The following is a 17,667-nucleotide window of genomic DNA, read 5'->3' on the forward strand; positions in this document are numbered from 1 at the left end:
CTTGGCCCTCCCATTGCTCCATCCTCACTGCATTTGATTGACAGCAGCAGGAGCCAATGGCTCCCACTGCTCCCTTGATGTCCAGTGAGGAGAGAGAGCAGCGCTGCTGCACTTGGGCACAGTGCTGGGTTGAGATTGGGCTCAGGTAAGTATTTAGTGGGATGCTTCCCACATGGAAGACAAATATATTGAAATATATTTAAAAAATATTCTTCCTAAATATATTGACATATATTTGAATGCTACAATTTTGGCCATATTCAATATATTTCAAAATATATTTCAATAAACATATATATATGTTAAAATGACTTTTTTACATGTTAAAAAGTTTTTTTTAAATATATGTTTTTAAATATATTCTTCAGATTTTTTTTAGCATATAAAAAAGTCATTTTAACATACAGTCAGGTCCATAAATATTGGGACATCGACACAATTCTAACATTTTTGGCTCTATACACCACCACAATGGATTTGAAATGAAACAAACAAGATGTGCTTTAACTGCAGACTGTCAGCTTTAATTTGAGGGTATTTACATCCAAATCAGGTGAACGGTGTAGGAATTACAACAGTTTGCATATGTGCCTCCCACTTGTTAAGGGATCAAAAGTAATGGGACAATTGGCTTCTCAGCTGTTCCATGGCCAGGTGTGTGTTATTCCCTCATTATCCCAATTACAATGAGCAGATAAAAGGTCCAGAGTTTATTTCAAGTGTGCTATTTGCATTTGGAATCTGTTGCTGTCAACTCTCAAGATGAGATCCAAAGAGCTGTCACTATCAGTGAAGCAAGCCATCATTAAGCTGAAAAAACAAAACAAACCCATCAGAGAGATAGCAAAAACATTAGGCGTGGCCAAAACAACTGTTTGGAACATTCTTAAAAAGAAGGAACGCACCGTTGAGCTCTGCAACACCAAAAGACCCAGAAGACCACGGAAAACAACTGTGGTGGATGACCGAAGAATTCTTTCCCTGGTGAAGAAAACACCCTTCACAACAGTTGGCCAGATCAAGAACACTCTCCAGGAGGTTGGTGTATGTGTGTCACAGTCAACAATCAAGAGAAGACTTCACCAGAGTGAAAACAGAGGGTTCACCACAAGATGTAAACCATTGGTGAGCCTCAAAAACAGGAAGGCCAGATTAGAGTTTGCCAAACGACATCTAAAAAAGCCTTCACAGTTCTGGAACAACATCCTATGGACAGATGAGAGCAAGATCAACTTGTACCAGAGTGATGGGAAGAGAAGAGCATGGAGAAGGAAAGGAACTGCTCATGATCCTAAGCATACCACCTCATCAGTGAAGCATGGTGGTGGTAGTGTCATGGCGTGGGCATGTATGGCTGCCAGTGGAACTGGTTCTCTTGTATTTATTGATGATGTGACTGCTGACAAAAGCAGCAGGATGAATTCTGAAGAGTTTCGGGCAATATTATCTGCTCATATTCAGCCAAATGCTTCACAACTCATTGGACGCCGCTTCACAGTGCGGATGGACAATGACCCAAAGCATACTGCAAAAGCAACCAAAGAGTTTTTTAAGGGAAAGAAGAGGAATGTTATGCAATGGCCAAGTCAATCACCTGACCTGAATCCGATTGAGCATGCATTTCACTTGCTGAAGACAAAACTGAAGGGAAAATGCCCAAGAACAAGCAGGAACTGAAGACAGTTGCAGTAGAGGCTTGGCAGAGCATCACCAGGGATGAAACTTAGTGTCTGTTGATGTCTATGCGTTCCAGACTTCAGGCTGTAATTGACTGCAAAGGATTTGCAACCAAGTATTAAAAAGTGAAAGTTTGATTTATGATTATTATTCTGTCCCATTACTTTTGGTCCCTTAAAAAGTGGGAGGCACATATGCAAACTGTTGTAATTCCTACACCGTTCACCTGATTTGTATGTAAATACCCTTAAATTAAAGCTGACAGTCTGCAGTTAAAGCACATCTTGTTCTTTTCATTTCAAATCCATTGTGGTGGTGTATAGAGCCAAAAATGTTAGAATTGTGTCCATGTCCCAATATTTATGGACCTGACTGTATATTTGTAAATGCATTCCAGAAATGTAGATTTGTATTTTTAAAGACATACAGTATATTTAAAATGTATTTTTAAAAATATTTTTCATATATTTTGTAATAAAAACACATTTCAACATGCAGTGTATAAATATATATATATATATTTATTTATTGAAATATATTTTGAAATATATTGAATATGGCCAGAATTGTAGCATTTCAAATATATGTCAGTATATTTGGGAAGAATATTTTTAAAATATATTTCAAATATATTTTTATTCCATGTGGGTTGGGGGGAACTGAACATATTATTATTATTATTATACAGTGTTTATATAGCGCCAAAAAAGTTTGCTCAGCGCTGTACAATATAGTGGGGGACAGTACATGAGACAATACAGTAACAAAACAATATACGAGAGGTTCGAGGGCCCTGCTCTTTCGAGCTTACAATCTAGGAGGGAGGGGATAGTGGTACAGGAGGAAGTGGCTGTGGGGGATGGAGTGGTGGGAGGAGTGGAGGAGATCGGCTGTTAGTTGAGGGTGAGGTAGTCTTCCCTGAAGAGATGGGTTTTCAGGGTGCGCCTAAAGGTGAGGAGGGTAGGTGACAGTCTGATGGATTGGGGTAGTGAGTTCTAGAGGATGGGGGAAGTCCTGGATAAGCCCTGCAGTCGGGTGCGGGAGGAGGAGATCAGGGAGCTAGAAAGTAGGAGGTCTTGTGAGGAGCGAAGAGTACGGGTTGGGTTGTATTTGGGTATTAGGTCGGTAAGGTAGTTTGGGGCAGCGTTATGAATGGCTTTGTACGTCAGTGTTAGTAGTTTGAATTTAATGCGTTGGGCAATCGGAAGCCAGTGAAGGGAATGACAGAGGGGGGTGGCAGATGCGGAGCGGTTGGTAAGGTGGATGAGTCTGGCCGCTGAGTTCAGGATAGACTGAAGCGGGGATAGTGTGTGATGAGGAAAGCCAGTGAGGAGGGAGTTGCAGTAGTCGAGTCGTGAGATAATAAGGGAGTGAATGAGTTGTTTAGTAGTGTCTGGGGTTAGGAACGTACGTATTTTGGAGATGTTGCGGTGGTGGAGCCTGCATGAGTTTGCCAGCGATTGGACATGGGGTTGGAAGGACAGATTTGAGTCTAGAGTGACACCTAGGACTTTGGCTTGCGAGGTGGGACTGATGGTTGGCCAAGGGAGGAGGTGTAGATAGAGAAGAGGAGGGGCCCGAGGACAGAGCCTTGGGGGACCCCAACAGAGAGGGGGAGAGAGGGGGAGGTGGCAGCGTTATAGGTAATGCTGAAGGAGCGTTCGGATAGATAGGAGGAGAGCCAGGAGAGAGCGGAGTCTCTGATGCCAAGGGAGTATAGTTTATTAAGGAGGAGGGGGTGGTCAGGTCGGTGGGGTCCAGGGAGGGTTTTTTGAGTATGGGAGTGATGTGCATGTGCTTTAGGGGGGAGAGGGAGGGAGGGCCAGTAGAGAGGGAGAGATTGAAGATGTGGGTGAGGGAGCACAGGATGGAGGAGGAGGGAGACCGGAGGAGTTGTGTGGGGACAGGGTCAAGGGGGCAAGTGGTGAGGCGGGCTTCTGAGAAGACCTTAGTGACCTCTTCAGTGGTAGCAAGGCTGAAGGAGTGGAGTGTTGGGGAGGTTTTAGTGTGCGGGATGTTAGGTGTGGTGGGGGTCACATAGAAGGTTTTTTACCCTATTGCAGAGAATGGGACCTTAAGCCTTTACAAACACTTAATATTTAGCATAAGTGTCCTGGCACCTTTAACAATTTTAACTAAGTCAAAAATAATACAGCATCTACAAACAGTGCTTATTACAGACTGCAGGTAAACCTATATTTCCCCATCCAGCCTTTTCTGTTCCTGTCGGTCTAATAATCTCTCCACTCCTATCCTCTTACTAGCACTTTTCACACGATGACTTCTCTCCTTAAACTCTCATTCCTGTAAATTTCTTCTCCACCCCAAAACATATATAATACCCTCACTCCTGCCGTATCCATATTACAGCACTTATTGCAGTTGATAACCTCACATGGTTTCCAATACCAACTCTATGCTAACAACAGCCAAATCTATCTACTACAAAAAGAAAAAACAGGAGGGCGCAAATGCCTAGTGCATTACCAATGATTTATTGTTCGTATAATAAAAGAGATGCCAAATGAATTCTCACAAAAGTGAAGAGTAAAATCGCATAAAATCATGAGATGCCACAGCATTGGCGTACCTCCTTCCTCAGGGCGAAACTGACCAGTTTTAAGTATGCTATACCTAGCTCTATTTATTTTCTATCACACAAATCATGTCCCGTTGGCCTCACTAAGGGAGGTGGAGACACTGGTTATGTCAAAGGACATCAACCAAATAGTGTACATGACAAAAAAAAGGGGGGGACACATGCTACTAGGGGTCACCACACTGTATATTTAAATATGGCCATATGTTTAACAATCCACATAAGTATATAAATAGTAAATATACTGACCCAATAGTCTTACCTGTAAGCTATGGCAGAATATGTCTATTCGAAGAATAATAGGTGTTGGCTCATGCATGAGTTTGTACATACTGAGAAACCATCCATCATACATTCCTGAAGGGCATCCATCATGGCCGACAGACACTGGACCACAAATCTAGATCCGGAAGCTCTAGATTAGCGGTGCAGCATTCCTCGTGCAGATAGCAGAGGAATGAAAAGCAGACAGAAATCACACTAAGTGCTTTGATCAAGGCAAGTACACACCGTAGAAGGATATGCATTGTTTTTTTTTTTTTACTTCTGAGGTTTACAACCACTGTAATACATAAAACTAAACATAAATGGCCTTGCAAGCCACATTCATTATTAAGAATTTGTAGCGGTTACATATAAAAAAAGAGTATCATTCATTTAAATGAATTTTAGAGAATGTCAATAAACTAGCTGGTACAAAATGAAAATCCATAACACAGCTCTCAGCTGAAACAAAAACCTCATTTAACAGCTGTTGACAGACCAACGCTGTAATGTCAAATAATACTACCATTAAAAGTAAATGGAAGGACACAGAGAAAAGAGGCTAAGTGATCTGTGAACTTGAAGTGCTTTAAAATAGGTTCCTTTTCGAAGGTGATGAGATTTAGGCAACTTTGGATAAGAACTGGGGAGCCATTTAAGTGCTTCACTCATCTGAATAAACCTATTGTAGAAAACTAAAGGAATATCATGCTCCTGTGTGCTACATGGGATGTAGAGAGAGTGGATGTCATTGTGAAACATCATTCAAATCTCATTCATACACCTATTTCTAAAATATATATTTCTGCATGTGAAAGTAATTCACCATTCTACTTTAATGTAATGATTATAACATTCATGGTTCATTCTTTCCACCTTGTGTGTGACTCCATTTATCCATATATAAAATAAGCTATATATAAACCTATAGAAATTACTGCAAATAAAAACATTTCATATAAACCCTCGTGTCCAAAGAGCAGCCAACTGCCCGCTTTATATGATGTTACTTTATGGGGAGGATTTACTAAAGCAGCCCATAGACGATGCGAAAACCAAACGAAAATTTCAAATCATTCGTTTTTCGTATCATTAGTGTGCCAGCTGCGACACACGATTTTCGGGCCACAATCGAAAGTGCCTAATCCAACATCCAAACAAATGATGGCACAATCGTATGAGTTATTTTGGTTTTTTGATTGACGGAATGTTTGGCTTTTGCAATTTCTATGGCCTGCCTAAAACCGAAGGGTGCAAAATCTGGTGCACAGAAGCCAATCAGCTTTCAGGTTTTTTTTTTGTGAAAGCTTAATTGAAGTTGAAGTTAGAAGCTGATTGGTTAAAATGCACAGCTGCACCAGATTTGGTGTGCTCCAGTTTTAGTAAATCCCCCTATGAGTGTATTCCCTTATTTTTGACATATATTATGAGGTTGATTTACTCAAGGCAAACAATTAGGCATCCCCGCCTTGCAAGGATTAATGCTTATTTATGCCTAGGGTTCCAGGAAAAAGAACTTTTACTTATCTTCAAACCACAGCTATTGGCACTGTATTGTGTTGGATTATAACAGAGCGTCAGAGTGCCTTAGAGAAACGGCAATGGGATTTGATCTTATGGCACAGAGCGAGGCTACAGGATTGAAGAAATAGGTAATCACAACTCTTATGCAGAATGGAACACGGTGTACATGTGGCAGTCCGTGAGAGGTGGGCTCAGAGTTAGGGAACAAAGAGTGCAGTGCTGTAGAGACTATGACAGCGGCAGCTGTCAAGCCATGGCATGAAGGGGAAAAAAGCAATCATTGTGATTGCAGTTGTGCACTGGGCCGCTTTGGGTCAGTAGAAGGGCCAGGGCAGGCTGGAAATGCTGTGCTCAGATCTACACATGATTAACTCATCCCTCACAGGATCGAAACTGTGGGTATTCTTGTCCTGAAATGTACCCACGGGTAGGATTTGTTCTGAAATGCGTTGATTATTAGCCAGTGGTGTGTTTTTTCACATAACGCAGTAGAGAGGGTGTTGAACATTTGAGAGAGTTTAAACGGGATGAGCAGGACTAGACTCAAGGACCTGTGAGTGGTGGGTTTGGCATATCTGACAGGGGGATGGGTGCCTTGGGTGCGGGTGTGATCTTTGCAGGGAAAACTGGTCATTGGATGAAGGAAAGGACGTCTGTGTTGAGTGTCGCTTTCTGCAAGTCTAATAATCTTGTTCTATCCTGTTGCTATGCTATAGCATGTTCCTGATTTATCATAGCTAGGGTCTTGGATATTATTGTATGGTCCCAGTTTGGGTCCAAGGGGGAGGGGAGATGGCCCCATCAGGTATGCGGTATAGGCCCCATGATATCTAATGACAGCCTTACTGGAAAACAATATCACTGCCAGCTCTACAAATACACAGTGACTTCTGTCAAGCCGCGAGAAAGACTGAGCAGAGAGGAAGTAAGTGAAACGTCACCCCATTTGACATCAACAGCCTGCACTGAAGCAGAACCATGTAGCAACAAAAGGCAAATTCCAATTTATAAAGAGTTATTAAAGTGTATGTTACCCCCCAATTTCTTTCTTTCCATATATATATTTCCAATAGAAGTCAATTACTTTTTCATTTACTCAATTCATGAGAAATATCTGGTCGATCCTGCCAGTCCCCCTTCTTCCTGGTTGTAAACTGACCACGCACAGAGTGGAAGCAGATCTGTGTTTGCGTGGTCAGTCTGCATCCCTGGAATCAATGCAGGGTCTTACAGGACGCCATGCCAATGCATGGCGTGTCTGTACATTCTGTAGGCAGATTTGTGCCCACACCCCCTACTGAATTGATTATTCCCTTTTAATACATATTTTGGATTCCTATACTTCTATTCCATGAGTATATACTGTATATTTTTCTTTTTTACTCTTATTATTGTTGGGCCATGGAAGCTTTTTGAAAAAATGTACAGGGTTGAGAACAACTGTTATAATTAAACTGGTGCCAATGAAGTGTCCACACAGGGACAACAGCAGTAACAGGTGAAATTAACAATGTATTCATGATTCACAGTCACATGTGACCATCTGGAACAGAACACTTAAAGCCATACTGTGACTCTAATGGTGAACTATTTTTACAGTTTGAGCTGGCTGACAGTAGTCTACCCTTTTGCCAAATTGTTCTTGGCAACAATAAAAAGCTTGTTAATGGCAAGAACACCAAAAAAGCCAATTTATTAATTGAAAGCTGCTACATTTTCAACTGTGAAAATCTGTTTCAGCAAGAGATTCCAACATTTAAAAGCTAATACTTCTTTTCAGAGAAGCCTGGTTTATTGTAATGAATATGTAAAAGACTTAACCTCTTCCTGACGACACCTCCTGGCCATTTAAGTGGATCGAAATGCAGGTAGGAACTTCTGTGACAACCATAGACTTTATAGAAAATTTGAAGGTACACAAGGGAAACGCAGAGCACAGACGATGAGGATGGCAGCTAAATTACAGGTACATTGGTGTGCGGAGTACAGATTTAAAGTAATTTACGATGGGTATTTACTGTATATATTTATTTATGAATTACAGGTACTATATAGCGCCAACAATTTACTCTGTGCCCCTTTCAGTCGGGACAAACCTGTCAGCAGATCCACTTGCTCAGCGGGGGGATCTCTCCGCTGATCCCCGCTGAGAGAGTGGATGACAGGTCTGTGCCCTCTCTGCTACTGCAGAGTGAACACAGACACAGACCGTTGTTTTCTATGGGGCGGTCAGGTGGAAACAGACTACCTGTCCTTCTCCACTCGACTGTTATCCGATCCAATCAATGGATGGGAAACAGATCCCCATCCTTCTGTTTTAGCGTACAGGATTGAATCGGATGCAAGCGGGTGTCAGCGGACACATGTCCGTTGACACCTGCCGGCCCATAGAGGGCTATAGATGGTCAGATCGGGGTCACCAGAAAAACTGACAGGTGGACCCAATTGGACCATCAGTGTGAATGGGGCCTTATAGTTCACATTAAAATTAGGGGTTTAGTTTGCACACATTTGCAAATATATATGCATAAGCTTCAGGGCCACTTCACAGCACAACTCTATAGAATTTGAGAGCCTCCATAGTAGGAGCACATATATAATAATGGATAGATTAAGGGCAGGTTTGTTTGTGCTGTTGGATATTTGGTGAGGGGGCGCACTGGACTTCGCTGCCATTGTGCTATTTGCTGGGTGTCTGGTGCACCTCTGAGCCTTTAAGCAGGGGTGGGATCCCTCCAGGCATACCTGCCCTTAATCTAGCCAGAGGTTTAAGTAGACACAAGCAGGTCAGATGGCTCAGTTTTCTTAAGTTAGTAATAGAGAAATGCTGACTGACATCTGAATATTCATTTGTGACCATTTCACTATAAAAATAAGCAAAAATGTTTTCTGAAGTAGCCAACAATCAGTACAGACAGCCTGACAAAGTTATTCCCTCAAATACCTTGATTAAAAAAAGGCCAAAAGGTGGCTCATCATTAAATTTGAACAGGCCATGCCAAATGGATAACAAAGTTAAATGAAAATTAAACCAAAATTGGCATTTTCTTGCTTTTTTACTTCAATAATTCCTAAGAGAAAAACCAGAGTCATGTCTATAGAAATTCATTTCTTAATTAATTCCAAATTAAAAGCAGGATGCAAGGTTGAATTCGAACTGCTCAGGCTGTATTAGAACATGAAGTAAATTCTTAGGCTGACAGCACTGTATGCTTTGCTAGCTAACAGCTCATCAAGAACCACCAAGGTGGTAAAGCATTATGTACAGTAACACACCAAGCCCAAATTGCAAATTACTATTTAAAATTATCAACAGTAGTTTTAATGCCCTAAAGCCAAGTCAATGACAACAAAACACTCAAAGAACATCAAACACACCTACTAGTCTCTTTTCATTTTGGCATAACTAGTTTGCATATTACGCCAAGAGTTCTCTTTAAAGTGAAGCTATGCCCACACTATGAACACTATAGCAATAAAGAAGCAGTAAAAGCATTTTAAAACAAGCCTATATTCATCTCTGTAGCTATAGGTATTGTGTGAAATTTATTTTCAAAATTCACATTAGATGTACTTCAATATAGTGCACCATTGCAAGTGCTTGTGCATTAAAATGATTATATAAAAACTGAAACTTTACACACTAATATTTGGAAAGTAAAAGCAGTGCTTGAAAGCCACCTTGAGGTTCACAGTATTGCCTGCAACACCCTGGGTCTCCACAGGTACCCACTCATAGATGTATTCGCAGTGCCCGGTGTTGCTGTGATGTGCCTCAAGGTACAGGTGTTGCAACCAAGGTTTGTAGGCCATGCTGTGCACTTCAAGATTGCTTTTACGAGCACTGCTTCTATTATCCAAATGAGAGTGTATAAAGTTTCTTGTTTAATGTAGTAAATTGTTTTTAATATACAGTACATAAAATCTTTATTTATATATTTTATAATTCTCAACAGGATCAGCCTCACAGCACAAAGTGTGAGATACAGAACATGGCACATATCCATACATATCTCCATAGACAATATATCTAAGCAGAGAAAAGTGTCATCTCAGTGAAGAAAAAGGATACTCCAGAGTTCTTGGAGCTCAGTAGTTTTAGCATGCGCACCGTCCACAATGAAGATCAATAACAATGTACAAAATAACAATTACAAAACTAAAAAAAAAATGGGTCACCTTCAGTTCCTAGTCTATAGTGTATGTTCTGAACTATTGCATTTAACCTGCCAGAATGTGCTTAGAACTATCTGGCGACGTGTAGTGTATACAGAGGTCAGGTAGAGTACTATCTATTGTATTTGCCTCTGAGTACGGCAGCCCATAGATGGATCAGTTTTTTTTTTTGGTTGAAAAAAAACCTGAGCTGAATCTCCCTTCCACACATTTGAGGTGGATGGGAGAATCCTCCCTGCTGAGCTACTGTATTCTGGCAACAGGGAGACATTCCCGCCATTAGAATACACTGATCAGTGCTGCCGGCTTTATCCGGCAGCACTGATCAGGCAGGGAAAAATCTGACAGAATGGTTGTACAGAAGACTGATTTTTGTACAACCTCCCTATCCATACATGGATCGAAATTTGGCCAGTCCTGTTGATCCATGTATGACAGACTTATGTGGGGTGGCTTTACTAAAGGCAAATAGTCTGTTCACTTTTCAAGGACATTTTTACTTTGCTTAGTGAATGTGGTAAAATATCTACTTTGCAAAGAATATCCAATCACGTGCAGGGAAAAAAAAAAGTATTTTTTCTTGTACATGATTGAATGATAGAAGCCACCTTATTTACAAAGCTAAGGGATGAGCAGGAACCAGCCAAATTTTGATTCGTGTATGTCTGGTTTAAGTAGGGTTGCTTTACTAAAGGTAAGTAGGCTGTTCACTTTGCAAAGGAATTTTTCCTTAGCTTAGTGAATGGAATAAAATCTTTGCTTTGCAATGAATATCCAATCAAGTACAAGGAAAAAAAACAGTATTTTTGCTTGCACAGGCGTGAATGATAGAAGCCAGCATGGATTCTACTCATTTACTAAGCTAACGGAAAATTCTCTTGCAAAGTGAGCTAACTAACTGCCTTAAATAAATCAGCCCCAGTGCATAATTTTTTCAGCATCCATTATTCATTTCATGAAGCCAGAACTTATGCTGGCCATACATTACACAATTTTCTTGAGAATTTTGCTTTAGATTTACCAAAAACCATATAAAATTACGTCAAACCTAAACAAAATTGTACAGAAAATTGTACAGTCTATTGCCAGCTTTAGGCTATACAATTTTCTGTACAATTTCCTTTAGATTTACCTTCAATTATGTAGTGCAAGGACCTACCTAATTGGATACTATTGAAAGTGTTGTTTAGACTTGACCTCATATTCAGGGCTGTGGATAAGGGGTACCACCAGTTCTCCTGTATTGGGCCCAAGATAGTAGGGGGGCCTAGGTTGCTGGGTGAACCAGATGTGGGCATGGAGGGTGATCGGCATGGAAGGGGGGGGCGGCAATTACTGGAACCAATCCCTTGTATGGCTCTCTCTGCATCAGCTGAAAGCTGGCTTCTTCTCCTCTCAGTCCTGCTGGCTTTCAGCTGCTGAAAAGAGAGCCATACAAGGGATCGGTTCCAGTAATTGCCTCCTGCTGCACCTGATCCTGTGCACCAAACGTTTCCCCCTGCTGCCCAGGTCCCCCTGTGTGCCCCCAACCCTGCAGTGCTGCTGGTTTCCCTCCTCTCCTTCCCACCATCATCTGCAAGCACACAATAGGATCCTTCAGGATGGAGAGAGGGAGAAGGAACCGGTAAATATCTCACATTTACCAGCTCCTTCCTTTCCTGAATGAGCACAATGAGTCATCAGTACCGATCACTCACTGTGTTCTTTCATAACTGTGAATTTATTAATTTTTTTTTCGGGGGGCGCTGTCAGGTTGGCTGTATGGGGCCCCATGGTTTTTAACAGCAGCCCTGCTCATATTATATGATAAATCTAAAGAAAAATTGCAAAAGAAAATTGTATAATGTATGGCCAGCTTTACAAAGGAATTGTTTCTATGTTTTTCCTCTGTTTGGGTGAAGATGGTTTGAAATGCTGTAAGGGAGTCCCCCAATTTAATTTTGTTCAAATATTTATTCAGGATTATTTTTTGTAGGTGTATACATGCGTCAGTTGGAAATGTGCCCAGATCTGTCCAAACACTGGCAGAGGCTTCATTTTGTTTTGTGCCATAAATTTATGACACTATGTATCTCCATCTGCTCCCCTTACAGAAGAAAATCTGGTTTGAATAACTGGAAACTTCCCAACAGAGCTAGAGGTTTTATACCCAGTGCCAGTATGCCTTTTTTTTGTTTATTCTAATTTTGTGGAGAGAGGATTCTAGTATTAGGATAAAAACTGCAAAGGACATAGGGCAACGATACCAGGTACTTTCCCTGATCAATAATTGTTGGGACAAGCTCCCATTAACCTTAATTTTGGCCAAGGGTTTTTGGCATTAAGTTTAAGTTAGGAATCATGACAGCTTTTGGATCCACAGACTCAATGACCTCAGTTTTTCCTCTTTAAAGGTCCAATCCACCCTGTCAAAAGAGCTTTTTCAGCATCTGTGAACATGGCAGGCCTAAAATGAGTTGTCTCTAGCCTTTCAAGGAGCTAGAGTAGATGCAGAGGGGTCCTGACAATAGTGGCATAAATATGCAGTATTGACTCAAGAGGCCATCTGGTCCTAGACTCTTCCCAACTAACATAAGGGATGTCCCAGTTTTGGAGACTGGCCCCTGTCACAAAAGCATAATTCACCTCTCTTAAATTGTCTACATTTCTGGCGAGCCTTATTAGTTTCTGAATCTTTCACATTAAAATGGATTTGTTAATAATGTAAAAATATTTTTGTGATTTTATTTGTGGGGAATACTTTTGCACCTGTTATGGATTGTAGTTTATAAAGTATGTAGTTTCTTCTACTTGTGCAAGACCCTAGCCCTTCCTACCCCTTTCCCCCTCCCCATTAACAACATTTTTGTGCAACATTTCTTAGATGCTGTTGGTACTGAGAGTCAAGCATATAATCCAATACATTTTAAGCTCCTCCTGGGTTTTTTCTGTCTCCCAAGCTTTGCACCTAGTTCCCTTCAACAACTACATTGTAGACTTCTGTAAGGGACCCTTACTCTTCCTCTCCCATTCAGGATCTATAATGATTTTTTTTTAAAAGATGAAGGGGCAGACTTTGTGGATGGCTTTTACTCTGGATTTTCTACTTGGGGAATTACTCAAATACCAGTTTGTAAACGTGAGTACAGAATTTTGGGCCCATAAAATTAGAAAAATGTGTTTCCTGCAGAAATAGGATTGTAGACTTGACATGTAAGAGCTAAATCCATTTTTTATTGTGTTGATATGGGGAGCGGAGGTCATTCACAATTTAGGTTATGGTTTTCATTTACGGTACTATGGTACCGATCATATCCGTGACCACAGTAACATCAATGAAAAACATAACGATGAATAAACCAGCAATCAAAACAATAATATTGTAAAGCAGGAAAACAAATTGCGTGCACTGAGTACAGTTTCTGCATGCCATCAACAAGCAGCCTAACACAGTGGTGGTCAACTTGGTAAATATAAAGGGTCTCAAGTTCAGCCACCATCATGTCCACAGGGCATAAAAATAATAATTTTTAAAAAATAATCATATACAGCAGATTAGTCTTTGGCAGAAACTAAAGCCAGGATTGGACAAAACATGTCAGCACAGATGCCTACTTTTTATTCTGATATGCTTCAAATAAATATATCATTTGGATAAAAAAAAAGTGAAAAATTGCTGGCTCTTTTAAAATGTTGAATTACAGGGTACAAAGCACAATAAGATGCTTAGAATATTAAATGAATGAATGAAAAATGCAGAAAACAACTACCATATAAGTAAAACTAAAATTAAGCCCATTAATTATCCTCGATTGATGTATTAAACATTTTTTGCATGATCCTTTGCAGCCAAATTAGGTAGGGATTGCTGGGATCTCTGGGTGGGATGAAAGTTATCTTCACATAAAGGAAAAGTGGTCAGTCCAGAGGAGGTTAAATGTTATGGAGAATAACCATTTATAATAAAAAGTAAAACAAGAAACATAGAGAATTAACTCTCATACCATATATTTAAAATACTATTAAGGCTTATAATTCAATCATTGCAGTTAATTAAAGCTGAGAGTTGGTGTTTTTCTTGAAATTAAATCATAGCAGAACAAAATTTTCCATTATTAAAAAGTCAACCTCTCCTGTTCTGCACTAGTGCTTTAATGATAGGCTGATGGCAGTTACATTGAGGAACTGCAGATGGGCTGGAGGGGAGAACAAATATTCTTATTACAACTGGATGGAAATGCTTAACAGTGCCTTTATTCTAAGGACCTTTTGTCATCTTGCCCACTTTTCTTTTTTATGTCAAATTATTACAGCACCCATTTAAACTTTTTTTTTTCTTGGTGTCCAAATAAACTACTTATAGCAATGGTCAGACTATACAGTCATTGCTAAATTACCAGTTCTACCACTGTTCAAGTCATATTTGGATTGTGACCAGCACAATCACAAGCTGGGTAGTAGAAGATGTATGATGCCCCAGCCCCTGCAACAAAGTGGCCACAAACCTTCCATTTATACACTGCTCAAAACAATTAAAGGAACACTTTGAAAACACAATCTCAATGGGGAAAAATATCATGCTAGATATCTATACTGATATGGACTGAGTAATGTGTAAGGATGCCATATTGTTTGATGGAAATGAAAATGATCAACCTACAGAGAACTGAATTCAAAGACACCCCCGAAAATCAAAGTGAAAAGATGCAGCAGGCTAGTCCAGTTTGCTGAAATTTCATTGCATCAACTCAAAATGGTCCTGTTAGGGATCCGGGTATGACCAGAAATGTGTGGACTGACACAGGGAAACACAGGCTCCAGGTATAGTATAAACAATACAATTTATTAAAGACTAAACAATACATAAACGCAGTGCAAGACTAAACATAAACACAGTGCAACCAAACCTCCAACAGATAACAATAAGAACAATACTAAACGTAGTCGGGCAGGCCGAGTCGGTAGCAAACGGGCAGGCAAGGTACAAGAAGCAGGCAGAAGCGTGGTCAAAAATAGCCGAGGTCAGGACAGGCAGAGTTCATGCAGAGTCAGGATTAAAGCAGAATCAGGATCAGGCAGGAAGCAGACAGGATGCAGGTACAGGGGCTCATGGGAAACATACACCAAGGCCCTGATCACAGGCCTGGCCATTCCTTAAATACACCTGCTGTAATCAGCCTCAGGTGATGACTCATTGCAGGAGTGATCCTCTGGTTGCTGAGAGCACCCGCTGGCCATCCCTGGTACTGCAGCCCACAAGGCAGGTGAGTCCCACCACCACTGGCAAGTCCATTCCTGACAGGTCCTTAGTAGTTTGTATAGCCCCCACGTGCTTGTATGCATGAATGACAACATCAGGGCATGCTCCTAATGAGACGAGGGATGGTGTCCTGGGGTATTTCCTCCCAGATCTGGACCAGGGCATCACTGAGCTCCTAGACAGTCTGAGGTACAACCTGGTGGTAGCGGAGGCACCGAAACATGGTATCTCAGAGGTGTTCGATTGGATTTAGGTCAGGCAAGCATGGGGGCAATTCAATGGTATCAATTGCTTCATCCTCAAGGAACTGCCTGCATAGTCTCGCCACATGAGACCGAGCATTGTCATGCACCTGTAGGAGCTACTAGAGCAAACTGGATCATGCTGCGCATGTTGTTTTTGCCTTCCTCTGGAACAACGGTGGATATAGGATTAGGTATATGGATGTTTATATCAAGTACTTTCTTGATCTAAATGTATCTTTAACCACTTGCCTACTGGGCACTTTAACCCCCTTCCTGCCCAGGCTAATTATTCAGCTTTCAGCGCTATCTCACTTTGAATGACAATTGCGCAGTCATGCAATACTATACCCAAACAAAATGTTTAGCATTTTTGCTAGACAGATAGAGCTTTCTTTTGGTGGTATTTAATCACAACGGTTTTTTAAAAAAAAAAGTTTTTTCTTAGTTTCTGTTATAACATTTTGTAAATAAGTAATTTTTCTCCTTCATTGATGTGCACTAATAAGGCTGCAGTGATGGGCACTGAAAGGTGACTGGCGCTGATGGGCAGCACTGACTGGCACTAATAGTTGGCACTGAAAGGCAGCTCTGCTGGGCACTGATATGTGGCATTGATGTGCACTGATGGGCACTGGTACGTGGCATTAATGGGCACTGACAGGTGGCATTGATGGGCACTGACAGGTGGCACTGATGGGGCTACACTGATCATCAGGGCACTGATGATCAGTGCCCTGATGATCAGTGTAGATGTCCCCTCTGAGGAATTGAGCTTACTGGCTCTCCTGTCCTCGCGCTGTCAGCGTGAGGAGAGGACTTCCTTGTTTACATGCGATCAGCTGTGATCGGGCACAGCTGATCACATGAGAGAACCAACGTCAACGGCTCTTTACTCTGATCGGTGATCTGCTGTGTCCCAGGGACACAGCGCACCACCGATCACCCGGGGGCGCGCAGTTAGAGTGAGAGGATGTCATATGACGTCCTCCCAGAACGAGGACGGAAAGCTGTTAATGTTCTATGAAGCAATCACTTTCTTAATGTGCAACAACAGTGTTAGAAGGTCTTAAAACTGCATTCAGTGCAAATGGAAAGAATGGGATTGAATTACTAAAACTGGAGGGTGCTAAATCTGGTGCAGCTCTTCATATATACCAATCATCTTCCATTCTGTCAAAGCTAAATTGAACAAGGTGAATTTAGAAGCTGATTGGCACAAGATTGGCACAGCTGCACAAGATTTTACACTCTCCAGTTTTGGTAAATCAACCCCAATGCCATATCCTCTGTGACTGTTTGAAAGATTACTTTAGGAACCAGGAGAGCACTGTCACTGTTGTGGTTATACTATTTAATAAAAAGTTCTGTATTTAGAACCATGGGGGTTAATAGAGCCAAGGGATAGTTATACCTATGTGAAGATATAACACTTGTTTAAGACAGTAGTAAAACTAAGTATGTGGTTTATCATAGACACTTACTGGAAGTTGGCAACTTTTACTGCAACTGGAACATGTGGAAGCTGCGCTGCCCACTTTAGTGTCACATCCTGATACACAAGCAGCATGTTATTATGGTTTCCGACCAAAGAGTTTATTGTTCCTTCGTTCACTGTTGAATGACAAGAAAAGATTGTAAGAAAATTCCCAAGTACAACAAGAAAGAGACATCACATTTTCCTATTTCCCATTTATTAACATAATATCCAATACAAACATACATCAAAGGACTGCAACTGCATCCAAAGCAAAAGGCATATACACTTTCCTTATTATGAGCTTTTATATGAAATTATGAATTAAATTACTAGTCAGGCTTAAAGCAGTTGTAAAGGTAGAAAGTTTTTTTTACCTTAAAGCATTTTCTGCATTAAAGTTATTATAAACCCTCACCTCGTAATATAACCCAAAACATTTTTTTTTTGCCTTTTTTTTTATAAGTGA

The 17,667-nt window shown here is 40.8% G+C and overlaps 1 protein-coding gene across 3 annotated transcripts in view; it reads right to left on the minus strand.

Moving 5' to 3' along the window:
* The window catches only part of BBS9 (Bardet-Biedl syndrome 9), a 488,277-nt gene that overhangs the window by 311,426 nt on the left and 159,184 nt on the right, over positions 1-17,667 (minus strand). For all 3 annotated transcript variants that reach the window (XM_089687164.1, XM_089687172.1, XM_089687155.1), the window contains exon 9: positions 17,206-17,335. In XM_089687164.1, the coding sequence (XP_089543290.1) occupies positions 17,206-17,335 (130 nt within the window). The remainder of the gene's footprint in view (positions 1-17,205; positions 17,336-17,667) is intronic.

The sequence above is a fragment of the Staurois parvus genome, unplaced genomic scaffold, assembly GCF_062004578.1.
Source record: "Staurois parvus isolate SC_StPar_1 unplaced genomic scaffold, SC_StPar_1.0 ptg000020l, whole genome shotgun sequence".
Lineage (NCBI taxonomy): Eukaryota > Metazoa > Chordata > Amphibia > Anura > Ranidae > Staurois > Staurois parvus.